Source organism: Salvelinus sp. IW2-2015, linkage group LG4p (genome assembly GCF_002910315.2).
Source record: "Salvelinus sp. IW2-2015 linkage group LG4p, ASM291031v2, whole genome shotgun sequence".
NCBI lineage: Eukaryota > Metazoa > Chordata > Actinopteri > Salmoniformes > Salmonidae > Salvelinus > Salvelinus sp. IW2-2015.
Genome location: NC_036841.1, coordinates 3,653,616 through 3,679,421, shown reverse-complemented (window position 1 = coordinate 3,679,421; position 25,806 = coordinate 3,653,616). Strand labels below are relative to the sequence as shown.

General features: G+C 41.3%; 2 protein-coding genes and 3 non-coding genes across 6 annotated transcripts; 4 read left to right on the top strand and 1 right to left on the bottom strand.

Annotated features, from left to right (window-relative positions):
- Nucleotides 1-441: 441 nt before the first annotated feature.
- Nucleotides 442-16,280, top strand: LOC111959057 (T-complex protein 1 subunit zeta). Its single transcript, XM_023980474.2, has 14 exons — nucleotides 442-686; nucleotides 5,430-5,493; nucleotides 5,740-5,874; nucleotides 6,129-6,302; nucleotides 11,673-11,776; nucleotides 11,875-11,985; nucleotides 12,399-12,558; nucleotides 12,878-12,960; nucleotides 13,250-13,346; nucleotides 13,653-13,800; nucleotides 14,576-14,709; nucleotides 15,136-15,238; nucleotides 15,701-15,773; nucleotides 15,885-16,280. Exons 1-14 carry the CDS (start codon nucleotides 550-552, stop codon nucleotides 15,955-15,957), a joined length of 1,596 nt encoding a protein of 531 aa, XP_023836242.1. The 5' UTR covers nucleotides 442-549; the 3' UTR covers nucleotides 15,958-16,280.
- LOC111960805 (small nucleolar RNA SNORA22) lies at nucleotides 5,520-5,658 on the top strand. The gene has a single exon (XR_002876911.1). It is a non-coding gene; the product is annotated as a small nucleolar RNA SNORA22 (small nucleolar RNA).
- On the top strand, nucleotides 12,044-12,172 carry LOC111960804 (small nucleolar RNA SNORA15). The gene has a single exon (XR_002876910.1). It is a non-coding gene; the product is annotated as a small nucleolar RNA SNORA15 (small nucleolar RNA).
- Nucleotides 13,985-14,118, top strand: LOC111960803 (small nucleolar RNA SNORA15). The gene has a single exon (XR_002876909.1). It is a non-coding gene; the product is annotated as a small nucleolar RNA SNORA15 (small nucleolar RNA).
- Nucleotides 16,281-16,327: 47 nt separating the features above from the next.
- LOC111956767 (phosphorylase b kinase gamma catalytic chain, skeletal muscle/heart isoform-like) lies at nucleotides 16,328-24,864 on the bottom strand. Of its 2 annotated transcripts, XR_011474900.1 has the most exons (9): nucleotides 24,495-24,864; nucleotides 22,215-22,269; nucleotides 21,925-21,990; nucleotides 21,496-21,659; nucleotides 20,638-20,728; nucleotides 19,641-19,794; nucleotides 19,028-19,153; nucleotides 17,677-18,785; nucleotides 16,328-17,632 (listed from the first exon to the last, which is right to left on the bottom strand). XR_011474900.1 is itself a non-coding variant. In XM_023977354.2 (8 exons), exons 1-8 carry the CDS (start codon nucleotides 24,505-24,507, stop codon nucleotides 18,519-18,521), a joined length of 936 nt encoding a protein of 311 aa, XP_023833122.2. In that variant the 5' UTR covers nucleotides 24,508-24,864; the 3' UTR covers nucleotides 16,328-18,518. The 2 variants fall into 2 exon arrangements, 1 of the variants encoding a protein (XP_023833122.2); XM_023977354.2 differs by having other exon boundaries at nucleotides 16,328-18,785.
- Between the last annotated feature and the right edge of the window lie 942 nt (nucleotides 24,865-25,806).

Sequence of the window (25,806 nt, the reverse complement as noted above, 5' to 3'; positions counted from 1 at the left end):
CTACTGTTTCCTTTTACGTAACGTTAGTTTACCCACTACGCAGTGGTGGCCTAATGCCACGATCAGTATAGCGACCCCAATTGCATTGTCTTTTTGACAGTGTGACCAATGACATCTCTTTTTACATCTACATTTGCTTTTTATGTTCATACTCATAACATTTCATTTTACACATGTGCAATACAAAGTTGTTGCTCATGACGGTAGAGCTTAGAAAGGCGCAGTGCACTTYTAAATTGATTTATACATCACATACATTTATAAACAGCTCAGTTTGAACAGATTAGCACTATGTCCGGTTCAGCGCCAAATTGAATATCGTGAACTAACAGGTTGACTCCTTCTTTCGATATTTGAGTGAACTGTTGTTCCACCAATCAGGGTAATTTGGACTTCCGTCTAACAGCTGGCCAATGAAATACAGTAAGGCGGGACCACTGTCAATTTCCGCACGTGAAGCCCAGAGAGTTCCAGAAACCGGCCTCTGTTAGTTTAGCCGTTACTGTAAATTATACAGCGTGGATTAACTGAATAGCTCATGTTTACACCATGACTGCAATAAAGGCATTAAACCCGAAAGCTGAGGTGGCCCGTGCTCAAGCCGCTCTTGCAGTAAATATCAGCGCTGCGCGTGGTCTTCAGGATGTGCTCAAAAGTAATTTGGGACCAAAAGGAACAATGAAAATGTGAGTGCGACTTGTCATGCTAGCTAGCATGCTACTACTACTGCTGCTAGCTTTAGCTAGCATCGTGGTAGCCTGGCAGCCAGTAGGCCATTTATGGTATTAAACATTTTTCTTTTGTCAGATCCATTGTAGACAGTCATTTCTAAGAAACTCATAACTTGCTAGATAGTGGATTTCCTAGCCAGCTCCAAAATACTTGTTTTAACTAACGTTACTGTTAGTTAGCTTTGATTTAGCTAGCCGAATATGTACATCATAGGAACCTACCGTTACTAGTACAGTAGTAACGTTACTCCTTAAAGGGATACTTCAGGATTTTGGTAATGAAGGCCTTTATCTAACGTTACTTCTCCAGAGTCGGGTAAGTCGTGGATACCATGTTTATGTCTCTGCGTGCAGTTTGAAGGAAGTTGCTAACTTACGTTAGCGCTAGCACAATTGRACAATGAACTAGCATTAGAACAATCACTAAAAGTCTGAGCATAGCCGCGGATAAGTATTTAAAAAAATATATATATATATTTATATGTGTATATATATATATTTATATCTCACACACACAGTACCAGTCAAAAGTTTGGGCACCTACTCATGCCAGTTTTTTTATATATTTTTTTTTATTTTTTTATTACTGTCTACATTGTAGAATAAGAGTGAAGACATCAAAACTATGAAATGACACATGGAATCATGTAATAACCAAAAAAGTGTTAAACAAATCAAAATATATTTTGAGGTTCTTAAAAGTAGCCACCCTTTGCCTTTATGACAGCTTTGCAAACTCTATCACAGTGCTAAATCATACTGGCTGGATTTCTGCATGCTTGAACTCCAATAACTCAGATACACATGAAAACATGAAATKACCCTGGGAATCGATTGAACATCACTCAGATGCACAAAAACAATATAACATAAAAAATGGGTGAAGCTTATCTTTAACCATAATCTAACCCCTAKTAGGMTGGACACATGACATTTTTAACAATGCTTTTTTCTAATAAAAACTAGTTCATTGCATCCGTGCTGGAGCCCAGTTTCATAATATTACCATATGTCCCAGTTGCCTGCCATAKTTTTAAAGTAATCATGAAAAAACAGGCCTYAATTTAGGGCGTTTTTCACCCTGCCAGCTCCTATTAGTTCTGTTGAGYACTATGGCACCAAYTTGCCTTCCGAACGTTCTAATCYCAGTTTATTGTTCAACGTCACAATGCCTGCTTTGCTATTATTGGCAATGGAGACCTGCTCACATTGTTTATAGTTCTAATCTAAACAACAAAAAATTACTCATGGAACTCTGAGGTCGTCCCATTGTTTACTATAGGGAAATATACAGTTGAAGTCGGAAGTTTACATACACCTTAGCCAAATACATTTAAACTCAGTTTTTCACAATTTCTGACATTTAATCCAAGTAAAAATGCCCTGTTTTAGGTCAGTTAGGATCACCACTTTATTTTAAGAATGTGAAATGTCAGAATAATAGAGAGAATTATTTATTTCAGCTTTTATTTCTTTCATCACATTCCCAGTGGGTCAGAAGTTTACATAACCTCAATTATTATTTGGTAGCATTCGGGTAGCATTCCACAAGTTTCCCACAATAAGTTGGGTGAATTTTGGCCCATTATTCCTGACAGAGATGGTGTTAACTGAGTCAGGTTTGTAGGCTTCCTTGCTCACACACACCTTTTCAGTTCTGCCCACACATTTTCTATGCGATTGAAGTCAGGGCTTTGTGATGGCCACTCCAATACCTTGACTTTGTTGTCCTTAAGCCATTTTGCCACAACTTTGGAAGTATGCTTTGGGTCATTGTCCATTTGGAAGACCCATTTGCGACCAAGCTTTAACTTCCTGACTGATGTCTTGAGATGTTGCTTCAATATATCCACATAATTTTCCTACCTCATGATGCCATCTATTTTGTGAAGTGCACCAGTCCGTCATGCAGCAAAGCACCCCATAACATGCTGTCACCCCGTGCTTCACGGTTGGGATGGTGTTCTTCGCTTGCAAGCGTCCCCCTTTTTCCTCCAAACATAACGATGGTCATTATGGCCAAACAGTTATATATTTGTTCCACCAGACCAGAGACATTTCTCCAAAAAGTATGATCTTTATCCCATGTGCAGTTGCAAGCGTAGTCTGGCTTTTTTATGGCAGTTTTGGCGCAGCGGCTTCCTTGCTGAGCGGCCTTTCAGGTTATGTCGATATAGGACTTGTTTTACTGTGGATACTTTTGGACCTGTTTCACCAGCATCTTCACAAGGTCTTTGCTGTTCTAGGATTGATTTGCACTTTTCGCACCACAGTACGTTTATCTCTAGGAGACAGAACGCTTCCTTCCTGAGGGGTATGATGGCTGATTGTCCATGGTGTTTAACTTGCATAAAACGTTCGTACAGATGAACGTTGTACCATCATCTTCCCAAGATAAACCAGACTTGTGGAGGTCTACATTTTTTTTTTTTTTTTAATCTGAGGTCTTGGCTGATTTCTTTTGATTTTCCCATGATGTCAAGCAAAGAGGCACTGAGTTTGAAGTTAGGCCTTGAAATACATCCACAGGTACACCTCCAATTGACTCAAATGATGTCAATTAGCCAATCAGAAGCTTCTAAAGCCATGACATTTTCTGCAATTTTCCAAGCTGTTTAAATGCACAGTCGACTTAGTGTATGTGAACTTCTGACCCACTGGAATTGTGATACAGTGAATAATAATATAAGTGAAATAATCTGTCTGTAAACAATTGTTGGAAAAGTCACTTGTGTCATGCACAAAGTAGATGTCCTAACCGACTTGCGAAAACTATAGTTTGTTAACAAGAAATTTGTAGAGTGGTTGAAAAACGAGTTTTAATGACTCCAACCTAAGTGTATGTAAACTTCCGACTTCAACTGTAGGTATGTCTGTCTATTTTTCCAAATTTCTTGCAGTGTGTATGAATATATATATATTTTTTAAATTGGACACCATTTTAATCATGAGAATCTCTTTCTTATTATGTAAGGCTCGGCAGTGTATCTCATTGTCATCAAATGCTAGCCCTGAAATACCTTTCGCCCTTGGAACGCTGAGCTCCCCCCATTGTTTTCCTTTGGAGAAGCATGCTGGTATATTTCACCAAATATCTCGCAATGTGTATATTTAGATTTTTTCCAATTCGGACACCATTTTAATCATGAGAATCTCCTCTTGAATTATGTAAGGCTGGGCAGTGTATCTCGTTGTCATTAAATGCTAGACCAGAAATAGTCAGAAGTTGCCATTTTTTTCCTACTTCCTCGTTATGCAGACATAAAGCACACTTGGCACCATCGAGGTTTCTACAAAAGTTGTTATTTTTCAGTTTTGTCCTAAGGACAGATTGTAGTGGTCAAATCATCGAGGTTTCTACAAAAGTTGTTATTTTTCAGTTTTGTCCTAAGGACAGATTGTAGTGGTCAAATAAAAAGGGATACATTTTCTTGGTGCCATTTAGGCGAAATGGAATTCTAAGCATCACTCCAGTCAAAACAGCCTCTGCGAACCTTCCAATCCCTTCATTTGCTATGGGCTCGCACAAGAGTTCCAGCTTAGCCAATGTTCTTTTGCTATTTTCAGCCTTGGGTGAATTTTGACTCGTTCTATTGTCCAGCCTACCCCTAGCCTAGGTAACGTTATCCAGCAAGCTAACGTTTGCCACAACTAATTGGAATTTGTAACATATCCTAACAATTTGCTAAACATATGGTATGTTTCGAATTCGTAACATATACAAAATGAATACCATACGAATCGTAACATACTAAATGTTGTGTCTCGGCTTTATGTAAAGAATCATACAAAATTCTCTGAGACCAGGTTGGGGAAGTAGATAAAGGACCTAATTGACAAAATCCCAAAGTATCCCTTTAAGGTCTAAGGACATCGCATGTTCTTTTTAGAGGTAGACTGGCTCTGACAGCCAAATGCTCCATCTAAATGTGAATTGACTCTCAATTGCTCTATGGTTCTAGAAACATGAAGCCCTTTACTTTCATATTACATCAAAAATAATTTCACAAATGCTAAATATACACTATTTTAACCGGCTTTATCACAGTTGCAGCCAGCAGCATTTTTCAGTGACAACACGTTTCTGGAGGCCTTCCGTTACACACAGGTGTTTGGTAGATGGCTAACGCTAGATGGCTAATTAGCACAGGTGGTCCCTCTGTCTTCCATAAACACACGCTGTAACATGGATATATGACCATATGGGAACACTAACCCAATAAAGGTGTTTACCAATGTAACCTTTTTTGTATTTTGAAAATGATTTCTCGCTGATATGAAAGATACGGTTTCCAAAACCGTATTGCAAGCAATTCGTGTTAACGTTCAGAACGAACGCTGGGCTCCTAACAAAACTCACCCATACAGAAGATGCCTTTGTCCAATGACTCTTATGTGTAATGGAACTGAGTTATGATCAAGGGCTATGATTTAGCTAGCTGGAATATCAGGGAGTGGTTTTACAATAGGCACTGGATTATCTGACCAATGGTATTAGTTAGAAAGGATAATCAGCAGACACCTAGGCCCTTTAGACACTAACTTAAAAGCTGACTTTATCATAGTTTATATACAACTAGTCTTATTGCCTTCTAGCTATACTCACATGATTAGAGACATAAGCCTACAATGCATCTAGTAATGTATTAAATATGCAAACATGACTCTAACAAATTATTTTTGTGTGCTTGCTTGCAGGCTTGTATCAGGGGCTGGTGACATAAAGCTGACMAAAGATGGTAATGTCTTGTTGCACGAAATGGTAAGAAAAATGTTCTCATGAGTTTGATGCACAGTGAACACCCATGTCTGCTTCTTTTGTATCTCCCCTGGATTTTACTCTGTGCTTGAGTAAAGTTTGGTCTGTGACCTCTGTATTGGAGGAGTTGCATTCTCCTCCACATGTATTCAACAAACCAGTACATTTCATCTAACAGCTGTAACCTTACTAAGTGTGAGATGGATTGCTTCATATTCTTGCTTTGACAGTTGTCTTTTCTTCAATCAGCAAATCCAGCATCCGACAGCATCCTTGATTGCCAAAGTGGCTACGGCACAGGATGACATCACAGGTGACGGTACAACATCCAATGTGCTCATCATTGGGGAGCTCCTGAAACAAGCAGACCTGTATGTGTCAGAGGTGAGATTTGGCTTGGGGGAAGCCTCCAACATGTCATTGAAATACCCTTTTCAACACTGGTAGTTTCCTTGTTGAAAGAAGGGATKTTGATAAAGAATTTCATTTTTAGCAAGGTTGTGTGATAGTTAATTGATAAATGTAGAATCAGTGCCACTAAAGCAGGTTGCAGAATCTGCATCCCAGTACCATTAGTTAACCCCCTATTCCTGTGGTTTTYCCCCCAACCGGTTTTGTGATTTTCCTCCACCAAAAAGGGTCTCCACCCACGGATAATAGCAGAAGGTTTTGAGGCAGCCAAGGAAAAGGCTCTGGAGGTGCTGGAGGAGATGAAGGTGACCAGAGAGATGGACAGAGAGACCCTCATCCACGTGGCCCGCACCTCCCTCAGAACCAAGGTCCATGCTGAGCTGGCTGATCTCCTCACAGAGGTAGGAGTGTGTGTTTGACTGTTTGTTGTGAGTGGTGGGTTGGAGAGTTCATGAATCTGGCTTACATTACTTTATTGCTCTTCAAGCAAGCACTTGTCCAAATCTGTGTTCAAACGATTTGACATCTTTCAAATACTTAGAGCAGGGATGGGTAACTCCAGTCCGTGGGGGACAGAGTGATGTCACACTTTTCACACTTCTCAAGCAAACAGCTGATTTTAAACTTATTGCATTCTAATCATGATATTCATTTTAGCTGATTTACTTGAGTCAGGTGCTGTTGCACTGTATACCAGTACCAAAACGTCATGATACTTATGATACCAACATTTTAGAATACCGTAGTAACGTTTCATATGATACTACTGACTTTTTTAGCCCTACCGTTCTAAAGAACCTGAGGGCACCTGTTGATAAAATGTTTTATAAAGTCAGTTTTGTTAAAAAATAGGTGAATCTAAGCAACAGTCACTAGTCTTGAATGTGCACGTCCAAAAATAGCCACTTCACTTTTATGCGCATATCACATGTGGCAGTTGTAATCTGCCAGCCGCATCCCCTACCAGCCACCCTTCTCACCTGCTTCTCTCCGTTCGCTCTTCACGCGTCTCTATTCCTCCGCCAGTTTAAAAAATTTATATAATTTAGCCGTGATGACGAGCGGGGATACAGACCCCGATGAGTCTTCTGTTAGATTTGTACATTTGAGCTCATCCAGTTTATTCTCCAATGATTGCACATTGGCCAATAGGAAGTATGGTTGAGGCGGGTTACCCACTCGCCCACAAAATCTCACAAGGCACCCTGACCTGTGTCCCCTGTACCTGCGTCTTCTCTTCATGCGAATGATGGAGATTTGGGCGTGGTTGGGTATAGAGTAAATCCTTCGCGTCCGACTCGTTAAAGAAAAAAATCTTGGTCGAGGTGAGTAATCGCTGTTCTGATATCCAGAAGATCCTTTCGGTCATAAGAGACAGTGGCAGAAACATTATGTACAAAATAAGTTAAAAACAACGTGAAAAAAAATAAATAAGCTAGCTAAATATACATGAACGTTTCATGTGTTTCGGCCTGTCCCCAATTAATATAGTTGGTTCAGAGTTCGTTTTGATATTTCAACCTGCATGTCTGGTCGCATCTGCTGTGGATGTACAAAATCAACATCCGCACGATGGTGATACGCGCGTGCCCGGTCTAGACGGCATGTAGTGTTTTAAAAGTTGGGAGTATGTGTGTTTGTGGGAGAGTGGTGTGTGTTTAAGAGTGCATGTTAACTGAATAGTGAAGGTTTCATGCAGTGTTTTCCCCTTACTGACACAATGACATGCAGATCATTATGCATGTGTATCACAGGCGGTTGGTGGCAGCTTTATTAGGGGAGGATGGGCTCGTGGTAATGGCTGGAGCGCATTTGGTGGATTGGTGTCAAACACATGGTTTCTATTAGTGATGCGCTGATTTTGCGGCCTTTTAAGCATTCTAGTACAGTTAAATAGTTATCACACACATGGACGCAGCGGTTTAAGGCACTGCAACTCAGTGCAAGAGGCGTCACTACAGTCCTTGGTTCGAATCCAGGCTGTATCACATCCGGCCTTGATTGGGAGTCCCATAGGGMGGCGCACAATTGGCCCAGCGTTGGCCGGGGTAGGCCGTCATTGTAAATACGATTTTGTTCTTAACTAACTTGCCTAGTTAAATAAAGGTTACACACACCACACTCACCAAAAAKTAATTTTGTTGGCATTTACATATGTCCCCATTACCAGTAAAACATAATCAAAACCGATTTCTTTCACTTACTTGCTGTGCTGTTTCGTTGTTAATTTGTCGTTTCATTCTCAACCAGGATTTCTGTAAAATGCAGTTTGGGTCTTTGCGTGTCAAATAACACTATTTTGCGTGTCAAATAACAATATTTGACCAATCAGGACCCGAAATATGACTGCACGTCACATAATAAATTACCACGTTCATACATTTTTTACGTAGTTATTACACATTGATTACGCTATCACTCGTATTTCATGTCACACCGATTCATTCATCGATACGTATGCTATGATGCTGGTTGTCTCACTCACCTACAGTGCTGGTCATAAAATTTTTATAAAAAAGCTAGCTAGCTCATGGATGCAAACCATGTTCTTCCCCAAAAACATAGCAAAACATCTGTTTCAGTAGCTATAGTTAGCTAGCTATAAAGCTAGGTATCATCTAAAATAACCCTAATTTAGAAGACTGTTCTCATCTGATTAATGGTGGTCGGTAAGGTTGCACATTTTGGGGATTATTCAGACGTGGAAACTTTCCATGGGAATTAACAGAAATGTATGCAAAYTAATATTAATTCCATTTAAATATAGATGTTTTTTGCATTGGATATTTATCATATGGAGACAGAAACATAAACCTTTTTACCTTATCATAAGTAGACATAMTTGCAAATGATTAAATCCTTCCAATAGAAATAAAAACAATTTAGTTAAGAATTGAACTTTAATTAAATGAGTTCACTCTTCACATGGGATGATTTCACGGAACAACAAAAAGGGTATATTGAATGATCCCCAATGATCCATCGCATCTCCCAAAAATGTTTCGAACATCTGTAAAATGATAGTCCAGAAACTAAAGCTTTGGTTGTCTTCCTCACAGGCTCCCATGTCTTCTCACTGGACCTCTTCAATGTCCACCTCTTGAACCTCAGATGCTGAGGCCTCATCTCCACTGTCACTTTCCAACCTTGTTGAGGATGGCTCGTTGTCAAGCTCAAAAAGCCTCAAATTTGCCCAGGTGGCCACCAACTTTTCAACCCTTGTATTGGTCAGCCTGTTGTGTGCTTTGGTGTGTGTGTTCCCAAACAAGGACCAGTTGCGCTCTGAGGCGGCTGATGTTGGTGGGATTTGGAGGATRATGGGGGCAACAGGGGAAAGAGCCTCAGATCCACAAAGTCCCTTCCACCAGGTGGATGTTGAGATATGTTGGCACGACTGCCATATTGCATCTCCATCCCAAAGCCCTTGATTTGAAGTGTACTTCACCAGACTGCTAAGAACCTTGCCCTCATCCAGGCCAARGTGGTGAGACACAGCAGGGATGACACCATATAGACCATGTTGATCTCTGCACCATACAGGCTTCTCTTGCCAGCATACTTGGGGTCCAACATGTACACTGCGSCATGTATGGGCTTCAGGCAGAAGTCTTCATGCKTTTTGATGTATTTCAGAACTGCAGTTTACTCTGCTTGGAGCAACAGTTAGTGGGCAGGGCAGTAYGGATTTCTTCTCTTACATCTGCAAGCAGAGTCTGAACATCAGACAGGATGGCATTGTCTCCCTCAATCCATGCAATRTCTTCTGCTATAGGTTTCTGGCTGCTTACCACTCTCTCCCAAAATATATAATCCAGGAGGATCCTCTTGATGGGGCTGTMCATATCGGCAAACTGTGATATGGCCATTTCTTGGAGAGACTCCTTCCYCTCCAGGAGACTSTCAAACATGACAACACCACCCTAAYGGGTGTTGMTGGGCAGCTTCAATGTGGTGTTCTTATTCTTCTCACTTTGCTTGGTGAGGTAGRTTGCTGCTATAACTTGATGACCATTCACATACCTAACCATTTCCTTGGCTCTCTTGTAGAGTGTATTCATTGTTTTCAGTGCCATGATGTCCTTGAGGAGCAGATTCAATGCATGAGCAGCACAGCCAATGGGTGTGATGTGAGGGTAGGACTCCTCCACTTTAGACCAAGCAGCCTTCATGTATGCAGCATTGTCTGTCACTAGTGCAAATGCCTTCTGTGGTCCAAGGTCATTGACTGCCTTCAACTCATCTGCAATGTAGAGACCGGTGTGTCTGTGCTGTTGTAGAATACTGGTTGAGGGSTGGAGATGATGTAGTTAATTATTCTTTGCACACAAACRTTCGACCACCCATCAGAGATGATTGCAATAGTTTGCTTTCTCTGATTTGCTTGACCTTCACTTGAACTCTGTTGAACTCTGCATCCAGCAAATGAGTAGAGAAAGCAAAAACTATCTAGCAGAAATTGTTAACAAGTTAGAAATGATTTAAACACACTTTGCTGTAGGCTACTATTTACTAGTTAACAAAAAATCATGTATGTCATAAAATATATTCACCCCACCCAGTATTGTAATCAAAACTTACCAGAAAGCATGTAGTGTGGGCTCAATAGCATCTCATTAGTGTGCAAGATCTTGAGAATCAGCTGTACATGTGATGGAAGAGTGCACTGCACATGTGATGGAAGAATGCATTGTGCATGCAGAGGGTTGCAATTCCATAGTTTAACCAAAATATGCCACAAGACCTTGTGTATCCCACAAAAACGCGGTATTGTAAACACATCGTTTGTGGCCGGTGTTTGCTTGTTTGCAGACTTTTTTGTACAGCTYTGGCAGTGCTACTGATAGTAGTGGTGGCGCTTGGCTTGCACGTGCAAATTCAGATCACACAACATTCTATAATAGAACTGTCATTTGACGTGTCAAATTAACAGCTTATTTAACGTGTCAAATAGTGTTTGACGTGTATAATTTTTGACACGCAGACCCAAACGGCGTTCCATAGTATGTTGTGAAGCTAATAGCAGTGACGCTATTWCTGTGGTACTCCGATAGGGCAACATCTTAAAAATAGCGCACTTGATAATGTTAGTGTGTACCGGTGCTCGACCAGTCGCGAAAGCCAACATCACCCACGACAGAAAACGTTTGCTTGTTAAGGGCAATGAATTCCATTATCTTGCTGTTTTTATGGATTTCGCCATTTGAGTTGTCTCACAGAACTTTTCTTTCAAATGACTGCTCGATCCACACAGCAGACATTGTGGGTTAGGTTAGGAATGCTGTGTTGCACAACATTTTACATGGCGTCATTACGTCATTTACCTACATTATATAGGTATGCACATCAACTTTGACATCGGGCCGATACCGATGTTGGCATTTTTAGCTAATATCGTCCGATTTCGATATGTTCACCGATACATTGTGCATCTTTAGTTTCTATGTGTTTGATGCCTTTCCATTTGTGCCGTTCCAGCCATTATTATGAGTTGTCCTCCCTTCAGCAGCCTCCACTGATGTATATTCCTTCTTCCCATTCAATGTCTGTGTTGTATTGAGTAGAAGTGTGAATTTCAGTGACAGGTTTTTGGAGAACGTTTAGCAAACGTGAACAAGCGTCCGGGGCGAGCATGACGCTAGGCAACTTTTTTGTTGTTGTTGACTCTGTGGACAAGCTCAATCAAGCAATACTATAATTGCTGTACTTGTCATCTGATTGTATGATAAGTACATCTAATAACTTCACCCCCTCACTTTGAGGATATTTTACAGGCTGTGGTGGATGCTGTGCTGGCTATCCACAGACCCAACGAGCCTATTGACCTGTTCATGGTGGAGATCATGGAGATGAAGCATAAGACTGACAGCGACACACAGTGAGTGTACATCTCTCTCATACACTCACCTGACAGTCACTGACACGGAGTACATTCAAATTGTGTCCAASATTGTGACTTTTGTGTCCCCTCCCTAGGCTGATACGAGGCCTGGTGTTGGACCACGGTGCCCGTCATCCTGACATGAAGAAACGGGTGGAGGATGCCTTTGTGCTCACTTGCAACGCCTCTTTGGAATATGAGAAAACGTCAGTATAATGTTGGCGCAGCTAGCTTTGCCTTTTACGAGCTGGAATATATTTGTAAGCATGGACAAATTCTGTGTTAGTCAGTAGTAGATGCATTCAGACAACATGCAAAAGCATCCTTTCACTTCTTTACTAAGGTGAGTGCTGTCTTGTGCCTCACCTACTGCATGGAGAAGTTAATACAAGTACAGCAGTTGAGTTCATTTAAGAGATGAGGCAAAGCTCTTTTTAAGCAGCAATGAATTTTGGTCATTGGAAAGTCACTATTTTTAGGATGTAACTACTACAGTAAGGGGGCTTGTGGTGTGTTCGCCTATGTTGTATACTTTCCAAATGGAGTGTCCTCRGCAGTTTGTGAAAAGAGCATGGGTTTATAAACTGTCAGTTCGCATAAACCCCTGCTTTACTTTCAGCGAGGTGAACTCTGGCTTCTTCTACAAGAGTGCTGGCGAGAGGGAGAAGCTGGTGGCTGCTGAAAGGAAGTTCATTGAGGAGCGCGTGAAGAAGATCATCGAGCTCAAGAATGCAGTGTGTGCTGATAACAATAAAGGCTTTGTGGTCCTCAACCAGAAGGTATGACCAGGAAGTTGCTTTTTTCGCCAGTGAAGAAATTATTTTGGAAATGTGGACTGMTCTATCAATCTTTCAAAGGAAATTATTTGAATACTCATGCAATACTATGACGGTACAGTGAACACCCTTGTGTGCTTTCTTTGTAGCTCCACTGGAGCTAAAGTAGTGTGGTCTGTGACCTCTACATTGGCGGCGCTGCATTCTCCTCCACATGTATTCAGCAGACCAGTACATTCAGTGTTGCACCATATTAAAGTTGTATTGATTGGAATTATATTTTTGATATTTAATGAACCCAACTGTATTTTCCTCCTCACAGGGAATTGATCCATATTCCCTGGATGCTCTGGCCAAAGAGGGCATTGTAGCTCTGCGTAGGACCAAGAGGAGGAACATGGAAAGGTAAAATAAATATAGCCTGCCTCCATCTTTTGTTTGTTTACAAGCTTGAACAGTGCATTTTGCTGAGGTACACTTCTTAGGCTTGGACCAATTAYGTTACTCTTGTCAGTGGTAAAATCAGTCAGATACAATGCAAAAGCATATTTTCACTGCTACTTTACTAAATGTGAGTGCAGTCCTGTGCCTCACCTACTCAGTGGAGGAGTGAATACAATGTGTCTGTTACTACTTTCGAATGATTTACTTTGTCTTGTTGACCTGTGCCCCCGGTCTCTTCCCCTCACCCCAGACTCACCCTGGCTTGTGGAGGTATCGCCATGAACTCTTTTGAAGACCTCACTCCAGAATGCCTGGGCCAGGCTGGTCTTGTCTATGAACACACACTGGTGAGTTAACATGCTGGTTCTTTACTTCATGACCAGAACAAGCAATCATAAATGGTCTATATCAGTCTGCTTCCCAAACAGTTGGTACAGAATTCCTCCTGTTGTGTGTGGAATCACTGTCCAAATTCACCACACTGAGTAAGGATACTAAAGGGGCCTATCAGCTTGCCTTGTCCCTTCTTTCCAATACTATGAAAATCTATGATTTGGTAAAAATGTGTATAAGATATCATGATGGTGAAAGATGTAATGTTGTGGTTTATCATGAAGTTAAATATGTAATGTAGTGGTTTCTCCCCCATACAGGGTGAGGAGAAGTACACATTCATAGAGAAGTGTGGGAACCCCCGGTCAGTGACCCTGCTGGTGAAGGGACCCAACAAACACACCCTGACCCAGATCAAAGACGCAGTCAGGGACGGGCTCAGGGCCGTCAAGAACGCCATCGAGGACGGTACGTAACGCTGCAATGGAAGTTCAAACCCTGTTCATCTGGCACTCCAGGCAGGATAAATCAAACTATTTGAATCCTGCTCTGTTAGGCTTTACCATAAGATGATCGATTGAGTGGGGGAGTCTTTGTTTTTAACAAGATGTGGCTGAATCTGTAAATGCTGATTGCTGAAATAAMTTTGTAGGCATGGATGAATTCTGTGTCACTCTGTCAGTAGTGGATGCAGTCAGACACCATGCAAAARCATCCTTTCACTTCTTTACTAAGAGTGGGTGCTGTCCTGTGCCTCACCTACTCAATAGAGGAGTGAATACAAGTCAAGCTTGGGACTATAAGGTTCTATCTGCTTTTTTGTCTTATTTTATTGCCATATCCTTGTTCTGTTCAATGTTCTCTACTTATGTATATACTTTAAATACCTCAAATCATGTGGTTAAGTTCAAAAGAATACAATATAGGAATTGCTGACACCATTCAAACTAATGAGGGTTCAGAACTTTAAAGCCAATTATCTCAATCATATTTTTGCAGATAGAACCTTATAGTCCTAAGCTCTCGAAGTAGCTAGTTTTAGTGCATACACAAATTTCAGGTTACGTCTCACTGTCAAGTCCCTATAGAATGTTGATTAGCCTGGTCAGATAGCATTCATTCACATCTTCAAACTCCACTTTGCCTCAAATCACTTAATTTTGTTTGTCAATGTGTGCCTGACTGAGCTCTTCAGTACTGCTTATCAGCTGTTCAGAGACTGACCCCAGTGTTGACTTTGCAGGCTGCGTGGTGTCAGGGGCCGGGGCCTTTGAGGTGGCTGTGCATGATGCTCTAATAAAGCACAAACCGTTAGTGAAGGGCCGGGCTCAGCTGGGTGTGCAGGCTTTCGCTGATGCCCTCCTCATCATCCCTAAGGTATGTAATGAGTCTTAAAACAAYGGTTTTAAGTGTTCTTATTTTTGTCAATGCCTTCCATGCTTTGACGTTCTATTGATATAACTCTGACAATGAAGGATATCTAGCTTTTAGATTAAGGGATGCTTTGGGATTTTGACAATTAGACCCTTTATCTACTTCCCAAGAGTCGGATGAACTTATGTCTCTGCGTGCAGTTTGAAGAAAGTTGCTAGCTAGTGCAATTGTTAAGTAGTGTTAGCAAGCATTCGATTGTGAAACTACCCCTTAACTTCCTTCATACTAGACACCGAGACACAAATAGTATCCACGAGTTCATCTGGCTCTGGGGAAGTACATAAGTGCCTCATTGACAAAATCCTGAAGGAACCCTTTAAGAAAAGTCTTCCTGTCTACTGTTAATTGACTTTGTTTCTTTCTCTCCAGGTACTAGCCCAGAACTCTGGGTATGATCCAATGGAGACCTTGGTCAAACTCCAGACTGAGTACAAAGAGAGTGGCCAGCTGGTTGGCGTGGACCTGAGCTCTGGTATGGAATGTTTTTTTCCCTAAAAGCTCAAACTGGGTGTATATATGGCTTTATTTCACATCCAAATGCATCATACCCATATCCCTGTCTCTTATACACATCTAGATGTGTATAAGAGACAGGTACATAAGTGCCTCATTGACAAAATCCTGAAGGAACCCTTTAAGAAAAGTCTTCCTGTCTACTGTTAATTGACTTTGTTTCTTTCTCTCCAGGTACTAGCCCAGAACTCTGGGTATGATCCAATGGAGACCTTGGTCAAACTCCAGACTGAGTACAAAGAGAGTGGCCAGCTGGTTGGCGTGGACCTGAGCTCTGGTATGGAATGTTTTTTTCCCTAAAAGCTCAAACTGGGTGTATATATGGCTTTATTTCACATCCAAATGCATCATACCCATATCCTATGTCAAATAAAAAAATCTATTAAAATTAACTTTAAATTGACGCATTTCCTTTCTTTAGGTGAACCAATGGTCGCTTCGGAAGCTGGGGTTTGGGATAACTACAGTGTTAAGAAACAACTCCTTCACTCATGGTAAGAAGAACACACCCTTTTAAAATCTCAAATCAGTATTACCCTGTAGATTTAAGAATCAATGACCCTTTGGATTAAACTGTTGTTGATTCGTTTTTTTTCTGTACACAGCACGGTAATAGCCAGCAACATCCTGTTGGTGGATGAGATCATGAGAGCAGGCATGTCATCCCTGAAGGGCTAAGGTCAGAACAGATGACCTCTTGTGGATGACTACCGCTTAAGATTCTAGTTGTTCGAGCAGCCTCATAGAATAACTAGGGGAATAAATGGACCAGTATTAGAAGGTTCTCATCATAGGTGATGAATGGAGAATGCTCTTGTTCCCCTGCTTGTTGATATGTCCCTTCTGTCATATTATACATGGACACTCCATTTCATCCCACACGTGTTCTTGTTTTTTGCTATGGATCATACCAAGAATGTATAAACCTCACTCTTATCTTAGTATGTAATAAACCTGTAGCTTGGCTCTGATGTTGAGTTTGCAGCTCATTATAATCAGTCTATTGAGTCTTGTGAGTTAAACATTTGCACAATTTAGGATACACCAATCCAGGTTCAGATTTGTAATAAATAAAATTCATCGAAACATTAACATACATTTTAAGTGTTCTCACACTCTCCCTTAAACAGTTTGCAGTATAACCTACAGTCAAAAGTTTGGACACCTACCTATTCAAAGGTTTCTTTCTATTTTCTACATTATAGAATAGTGAAGACATCAAAACTATGAAATAACTTAAACAAATCAAAATATATTTTCCATTTGAGATTCTTCAAAGTAGCCACGGTTTGCACACTCTCAACCAGCTTCATGAGGTAGTTACCTGGAATGTCTTTATGCATTGGCGCCAATCAGTTGTGTTCTGACAAGGTAGGGGGGTAAACAGAAGTTGGTCTTTTRCCAAATAGGGCAAAGTCCATATGTCAAGAACAGCTCAAATAAGCAAAGAGAAACAACATTCCATCATTGACTGACCATGTCTTAAAGTAATCTGAGAATTTTCTTCAAGTGCAGTTGCAAAAACCATTAGGCGCTATGATGAAACTGGCTCTCATGAGGACCACCACAGGAAAGGAAGATCCAGAGTTACCTCTGCTACAGAGGATAAGTTTATTAGTTAACTGCACCAGAGTTCAAGTAACAGACAACTGTATGAATCAGGCCTTCATGGTTGAATTGCTGGGGGCAAAAACCCACCAATAAGAAGAKACTTGCTTGGGCCAAGAAACACGACCAGTGGAAATCTGTCGAGTCCAAATGTGAGATTTTTGGTWCCAACCGCTAGGTCTTTGTGAGAGACAGTAGGTGAACGGATGGTGTTCCCACCATGAAGCATGGAGGTGTTGTGATGGTGCTTTTTTTGGTTACACAGATTTATTTAGAATTCAAGGTACACTTAACCAGCATTTTGCAGCGATACCCCATCTGGTTTGCGCTTAGTGGGACTATCATTTGTTTTTCAACAGGACAATGACCCAACACCTCCAGGCTGTGTTAGGTGCTATTTGAGCAAGGAGAGTGATGAAGTGCTGCATCAGATCACCTGACCTCAACCCAATTGAGATGGTTTGGACCGCAATGTGAAGGAAAAGCAGCCAACAAGTGCTCAGCATTTGTGGGAACTTCAAGACTGTTGGAAAAGCATTCCTCATGAAGCTGGTTGAGAGAATGCAACGCTGTCAAATGGGAACCTACTTMAAATATTTGTTTAACACTTTTTGGTTACTACATGATTCCATAGTTTTGATGTCTTCACTATTGTTCTACAATGTAGAACATAAAAACCCTTGAATGAGTAGGTGTCCAAACTTTTGACTGGTTCTGTATGTCAAAATAAAAAGAATGCACATGTCTTAGTGCATGCCAGTTCACGCATGCAGGGTTCATTGCACATACTGAGCAAAGGGAAGAAAACCACTAGCTACATAGTACTAAGAAGCTTTGCAGGCAGAGCATAGTCTTTTACATAACACTGTATGCATATGGAATTTATGTGCTGTGTTGAAGCTCATACAGTTGAAATGACCTTTTTAACCATAATGTAACACTTCATATCTAGGAATAATTCAGTAGGGTGCAATATTTCAGAACACAGAAATCTATATAATAGAATGGACACCATTCTTTATCAATGTTGAGTTAAGGGTATAAGCTCTAGATAAGTGATTGTTATAAACAGATATTTCACCGTGGATGTCGTCTAGCTATTTGTTCCGTACTAAACACAGCGGACCAATATTCCTCAGTGCAGGTCATAGTTCTAGGACATTTCCCACGTCTTCGTTATAATTAATCTATTGTTTAAAACGGTGGTTCTCAAACCTCTCCTCTGGTACACCCAGATGTTTAACAATTTTGTTGTAGCTCTAAACTAGCTCACCTGATTCACCCATATAAGGCATTGATGATTAGTGACGAATTGAATCAGGTGTGCAAGCCCCTCCAATACAAAGAACAATATATATCTCATCTCTAAAGTGTCCCACCCAAAGTTTKTTTTGTTATTGTGTCACTCCCGTGCTTCAATCAGCCCAATTAAATCCTGAGCTGAGCCCAACGACATACCAGCCCAATTCTGTTCTTTCTCCTGACGTGTGCAGCTGTACACTCCTCCCACATTCAAAACCATTGATTTAAAAATGATAGAGAATTGGGACAGATGGAATGCTTATGTAAAGTCCCACCTCCCTCCTCTCAGGACCTGGACTGAGAAACMAACAGCAGCAGCATCATCGTCATTACCAGGAGTGCATGGAGGAGTCCTCGGGCTCTGCTGCTATGGACAGCAGGATGGCCTTGGGAGTGTTCTCGAACAGGGCGGCTCTGTTCTGGGTCTGGCCCTTCTTGACCCAGTGGCCGTAGATCTTGAAGGCACAGGCGTCGATCAGCTTGCGGAKGGGCTTGATGGCGTACGGGTCGTTCTTGATCACCTCCTTGGTGATCGGCTTGGCGCGGCGGTAATTACAGTAGATGCGCATCACGGCCAGCACTGTCATGCAGACGACCTGGTGAAGAGAATGTGTTGGTTCAATGTACATCAGTAGACTGTTATGACTTATTTTACCTTATGACTCAGCTATTACGGTGTCATATATTGCTCAGTCATCGATCCCAGTCAGTTCCGATATTGAGATTCAGAAAACTAATTTTCTATGAGGATTTCTGAAATCATGAACATAAATCCCCAACCGTGGTGACATCACATGGCCCTCAAATGAGAATATTTGTATAGTGCTGCTGCTCTTACCTTGAACCTCCTCTTGGGGGTGAAGTGTCGTACTTCAGCCACCACATACTGCTGGAAGAAGGGGTGGCTCAGGCAGTCTTGGGCTGTGTAACGCTGATCTGGGTTTACCACCAACATCCTGGAGATCTGGAAACATGAGGCAACATTAAATGGTCAATCAAGGACCCCCCCCCCCCAAAAAAAGAGGTAATTCCAACACTTGTTTTGGTAAACAGCTTAAGGATGGGGCTGGAGAAATGTAGGCACTCTCAAATTAGGGGGAGTAGGTAGCCTCGAGGTTAGAGAGGCGGGCCGGTAATGGAGGATTGGAACCCCCGAGCTGCCAGCGAGGAAATCTGCAGGGAGTGAGCCGGCAGCCGAAGGTTACTGGCTTCAATATCCCGTATACAACCTCCTGCCGTTCTTCCCTTGAGCAAGGCAATACCCCTTGTGCTCCAGCCTGTGATGTGTGTGTCAGATTTAGTACTGTGACAGCAAAAAAGAAAGAGTATCCATGCAAATGGACCAATAAAGTGTATTCATTGACAGAGCTATGGATGCATCTGACTATCCATGAGGTCAGAAGTATAGTTTTAACTATGTTTTGAAGCGACAGTGTTCATTTCAAACCCACTAGGTCTTTGATAGTGTCGGAGCGGTCGTCCCATTCAGGAGAGGTGAAGTCGTAGTTCCCAGCTAGGATCATACGAAGCATCATCATCTGTTTTCTGTGCCAGAAGGGAGGGGATCCAGCTAGCAGGGTGTACAAGATCACCCCTGAACTCCATCTGGAATCACAATAAATCATCAGGATTATAGTAATTAAAAAAAAAACTATGACTTTCTTTCACCATATAATATACAGGTGACTGCCAAAATAATGGAAACACGAGTACATTGAAAGCAGGTGTTTCCACACAGGTGTGGTTTCTGAGTTAATTAAGCAATTAACATCCCATCATGCCTAGGGTCATGCATAATAATGCTGGGCAAGACATTTTGGCTACCCATCAGATGACAAAGCCCCCATTCACAGGGCATGAATGATCACTGGATGGTTTGATTTGCATAAAACAATGTAAACCATATGTCATGGCTGTCTCGGTCACCAGATCTCAACCCAATCCAACACTTATGGGAGATTCTGGAGTAGTGCCTAAGACAATGTTTTCGACCACCATCAACAAAACATCAAATTATGAAATTTCTTGTGGAAGAATGGTGTCGCATCCCTCCAATAGAGTTCCAGACACTTGTAGAATCTATGCCAAGGTGCATTGAAGCTGTTCTGGCTCGTAGTGGCCCAACTCCCTAATAAGACACTTTATGTTGGTGTTTCCTTTATTTTGGCAGTCACCTATAGGTACCATTTAAAAACTAGGTACCATGTATTATTCAACTAAATGTATATGGAACAAGCTTAACTAAATGGATACTTTTAGAAATAAATGTTGCACTTCAAAGCTGATTAGCGATAATTTTCCAATTATATATAATTTGTATTAAAATAAATGAAGGGCTGGAGCAGTAGGAGGACAGATAAGCTTTATGTACAGTATTTAACCAAGATCTGGTATCCAGTGTGTAGATGGAAAAGTGAATGGGTAGTTGTGTGTAATCTGAGTACTCACATGTCGACTGCAGTCCCATATCCCCTGTGGTTGGGGTCCATGGAGCACTCAATGATCTCAGGAGCCAGGTATCCAGGGGTCCCACACACTTCTGGTGTAGAAAACAGGAGGGCATTGCTAGGTGAATATTAGTAATCATGTATATTCTTATAATTCTGAGTACAATAAATGTATGTAAAAACACATTCAATGTAGCATCAGTCTCAAGCTGATACAGGAAACACATCCTAGTCTGTTACAGTAATTGACTGTTCTTTGCATGTATATTATTCAACCTGAACCTATATAGTATTTGTTGACAAACGTATAAGTGCGGGATTGTATTTTTACACAAAATAATGACTGCAGTTCCTAGTTCTGTGCATGCAGATAAGTCACAGCATTGCCCTTTGAAAGGTCAACACACGCTCCTAATGATTGGGGAGCAGCAAATAGCTCAGCAAGTGTCCTGTTGCATCTTAACCTTTGCTTGAGCCAACAACAGGGACAGGAAGGGGAGGGGGTTGTGGAAGAGGACTTAGGGGCATTGACTAGCTAGAAAGAGTTCCTCTGCATAGCACTGACAGCTAGTGTTCAGACTTAGTGCCACAATGTTCAAAACATGAGGCTTCCTTCCACTGACTGAGCCTCCAGTATGTAGATCTCATTCCCTTCTGCTATAATGCTTCATTCTATGTGGTATGCCAGTATGGACATTGGAACAGAGCCAGCCATATTGGAGATCGGAGATTCCGACAAGTTTCTACAATGATTTCACAGCTCACTCAGTCAGAATCAGATTGTGTGGTTACAGTAACTAACTAGATTTGCTTTGCTAGTCGTAGACCCCACATCTGTCAATAAAAACGACTAACTAACCGTTGAGTGTCTGTCCGGGCTCAATCTGTAGGGAGAAGCCAAAGTCAGTGAGCTTAATATCCATGTTGTCGTCCAGCAGGATATTTTCAGGCTTCAGGTCTCTGTGGATGATGTTCTCGTCGTGGAGGAACTTAACCACCTCCAGCAGGGCACGCATGATCTTCCTACAGGGAAATATGGAAATGTTGTCCCTTCTGATCTAAATCTCTCACACTCCCTAAACATGCAAGACTCTTTTTTTGTAACTAGCCCCAAATCACTCCAAATCTAAAGCACACACAGCAAATCTCTCAATGTCCCTCAAATGTCTTAATGAACACCTCAACCCCAAACTGTCTTGTCCTGATATACATTTTTGAGGGGAGAGGATTTGGATCAAACCCAAATGTACGCCAATGAATGAATGTGTGGGAGTTAAGAGTTTCTGACCTGGTTTCCTTCTCACTCAGAGTTACTTTTTCTGTGAGGTAGTCAAACAGCTCTCCTCTCTTCATCCTGGGAGAGACACAGATTATAGTGTTATGCATACATCCTGAGGGCCAGTAAATGTACTCTGTATAATCACTGTAAAAAATAATCAGTGCATTAAAAATGTCACTCCTCCTTGTATCTTAATTGGAAAGTGTTTTTAAAATGTTAAATAAAGATTTATATGATTCATTTTTAGGAAATTGAAAGATTACGTGATTGTATGCTGGAGAGTCTGTCTGGATACTTACAGGTCAAACACCAGGAAGAAGAAGGCTTTAGACTCATAGCAGTCCTTCAGCTGTACTGCGGAGAGATAATAGACCTGTTATGAGGCACGTCTACAACCAGAAGAACAGGTAACCCAATTCTGATCTTTTTTTCCACTAATTGGTCTTTTGACCAGTCAGATCAGCTCTAAAAAAAGATATGTGAAAAGATCTGATGTGATTGGTCAAAAGACCAACTAGTGGGTAAAATGATCAGAATTGGGCTGCCTGTGTAAACAGCCATAGAGTTACACAAATGTTCTATTATACATTTGACCTTTTCTAACAAAACAAGTGATGTGCAGTCAATATGGTTATGGAGCAGTAGAGAGCAAAGGCTAAAGTTGTCCAACCCTCTAGGATGCATAGACATAATCGGGTAGCCTTTGAACAAAGTTATTGTTAAACAACTTTAGAAATCGAGAGATCCATGTCAATGTGCTCCACACTCCACATTAGACAAGATGTGTGAATGTTTTTATAGAGCCCATTTTCCAAACCCAGGTTAAGCCTACTCCAGGAATAAACTAGATGGATGTGTTTCTTCCTCAAGCGTTTTCAAGTAGTTTTGTTGTTATATACAGTTGAAGTCGGAAGTTTACATACACCTTAACCATTACATTTAAACTCCGTTTTTAATTACATTTAATATTAGTAAAAAATTCCGTCTTAGTTAGGATCACTACTTTATTTTAAGAATGTGAAATGTCAGAATAATAGAGAGAATTATTTATTTCAGCTTTTATTTCTTTCATCACATTCCCAGTGGGTCAGAAGTTTACATACACTCAATTAGTATTTGGTAGAATTGCCTTTCAATTGTTTAACTTGGGTCAAATGTTTCAGGTAGCCTTCCACAAGCTTCCCACAATAAGTTGGGTGAATTTTGGCCCATTCTTCCTGACAGAGATGGTGTAACTGAGTCAGTGTTTGTAGGTCTCCTTGCTCACACACACACCTTTTCAGTTCTGCCCACAAATATTCTATAGGATTGAGGTCAGGGCTTTGTGATGGCCACTCCAATAACTTAACTTTCTTGTCCTTAAGCCATTTTGCCACAACTTTGGAGTATGCTTGGGGTCATTGTCCATTTGGAAGACCCATTTGCAACCAAGCTTTAACTTCCTGACTGATGTCTTGAGATGTTGCTTCAATATATCCACATAATTGTCATCCCTCATGATGTCATCTATTTTTGTGAAGGGCACCAGTCCCTCTTGCAGCAAAGCACCCCCACAACATGATGCTGCCACCCCCGTTCTTCACGGTTGGGCAGGATGTCCTTCTGCTTGCAAGCCTCCCCCTTTTTCCTCCAAACATAACCGACTGGTCATTATGGCCAAACAGTTCTATTTTTGTTTCATCAGACCAGTGGACATTTCTCCAAAAAGTACGATCTTTGTCCCCATGTGCAGTTGCAAACCGTAGTCTGGCTTTTTTATGACAGTTTTGGAGCAGTGTCTTCTTCCTTGCTGAGCGGACTTTCAGGTTATGTCAATATAGGATTCGTTTTACTGTGGATATAGATACTTTTGTACCGGTTTCCTCCAGCATCTTCACAAGGTTCTTTGCTGTTCTGGGATTGATTTGCACTTTCGTACCAAAGTACGTTCATCTCTAGGAGACAGAATGCGTATCATTCCTGAGCGGTATGACGGCTGTGTGGTCCCATGGTGTTTGTACTTGCGTACTATTGTTTGTACAGATKAACGTGGTACCTTCAGGCGTTTGGAAATTGCTCCCAAGGATGAACCAACCTTGTGRAGGTCTACAATTTTTTTTCTGAGGTCTTGGCTGATTTCTTTTGATTTTCCCATGATGCCAAGCAAAGAGGCACTGAGTTTGAAGTTAGGCCTTGAAATACATCCACGGGTACACCAACAATTGACTCAAATGATGTCAATTAGCCTATCAGAAGCTTCTAATGCCATGACATCATTTTCTGGAATTTTCTAAGCTGTTTAAAGGCACAGTCAATTTAGTGTATGTAAACTTCTGACCCACTGGAATTGTGATACAGTGAATTATAAGTGAAATAATCTGTCTGTAAACAATTGTTGGGGAAATTATTTGTGTCATGCACAAAGAAGATGTCCTAACCAACTTGCCAAAACTATAGTTTGTGAACAAGAAATTTGTGGAGTGGTTTAAAAGCGAGTTTTAATAACTCCAACCTAAGTGTATGTAAACTTCCGACTTCAACTGTATCTTAAGTCCATTAAAGGGACAATAATGTATGTAYTATGGTGTTATTTTGCTTACTGATGTTGTCCATTCCATAGACTTTTTTGAGAATATCAATCTCCTTCACTGTGGCCTCTTTGATCTCCTCGATCTCTGCAGCTGAGATCTTGTCAGAAGGAGTGACGTCGATGATTTTGACTGCGTAGTCCTGTTGGGTTTGTTTATGAATACAACGTCGCACCACGCTACTCACCCCCCTGAGGCACAAGGACAGAAAAACAAACGTCAACAAACAGCATCTTATTTAAAGGTAGTAAGTTACATCACACACATTTCACGTTTTGATTTGATTTGTACAGATGAATACTTAAGTGGAACTGCTCTTATTAGATGTGTTCCAGAACAAAGAAACAATGGCAATGTGCCCCACCAGGGATTTGAACCGACAACCCTCTGATCACCACTCTATTCACTTTATAGGATGTAATCTCAGACACCCAGAACTAAAATATTGTGTAATTGCGTCAGATAGTCACGATTAAATTCTGGGGGGAGCATGGAGGTACTATAATTAGAGGRTAAATGTGTTAGAAAATGTACTAACGAAACTAGCGAAGTCTCCATCTCTCTAAATGGAAACTCTCAGCCAGTTTCGGGCCAGTCTATGGGCAAAATTTCCCCTCCCCTTCCCAAATTTCAAAAATGCGAAATCATGATTTGTCCAAATGATAAGCGACAAATAATCTGCGTACCGGAACCAAGTTTCTCATTAGTCGTCGAATTCCAGTCTGTCGACAKATGCTACTACCATTTGTGTTATGTGCATGTGACCACAAGAGATTATATAGGACGTAATACAAACCTAAGTAAACCAATACAGGACACAATGTGTATCTAATGCAGAACATTTACTAGAGCTAAAATCTCACAGGGCTGAGACTGATTGTCTATCCCTATCAGATAAAGATATTGAAATATTTGAAGCACAGCTTTATATATTAAGGCAGCCTCAAATTCAGATTCCAAGAACACAGGATGAGATGTTACTATCCTTTGTGCAAGCACTTCCAAGAGTTTATGAACAGTGAGACTGGTGAAATTTGGGGAGCGCATCGTCAGTAGTGTCCCTTTGGTTCCTAGGGTGTTTCACACTATACACCTCCCCAAAGGCTGCCAGCGACAGGGTGATCAATCCTACGCTTGCGTCCCATTCCAATTAGTGAAGGAGTTGCCTTGTTGTTGATAGCCAACATCCCATGGGACTATGCATGGCAGGGGCGTCTTCCTCCTGGTCAAGCATTGTTGACCGCATACCTCCTGGCTCTCACTTCGGGGCCCGCTGGGGTCTTTCCTCTTCATCCAGAGCCATTGACTGCTGCCTTCTGCCACC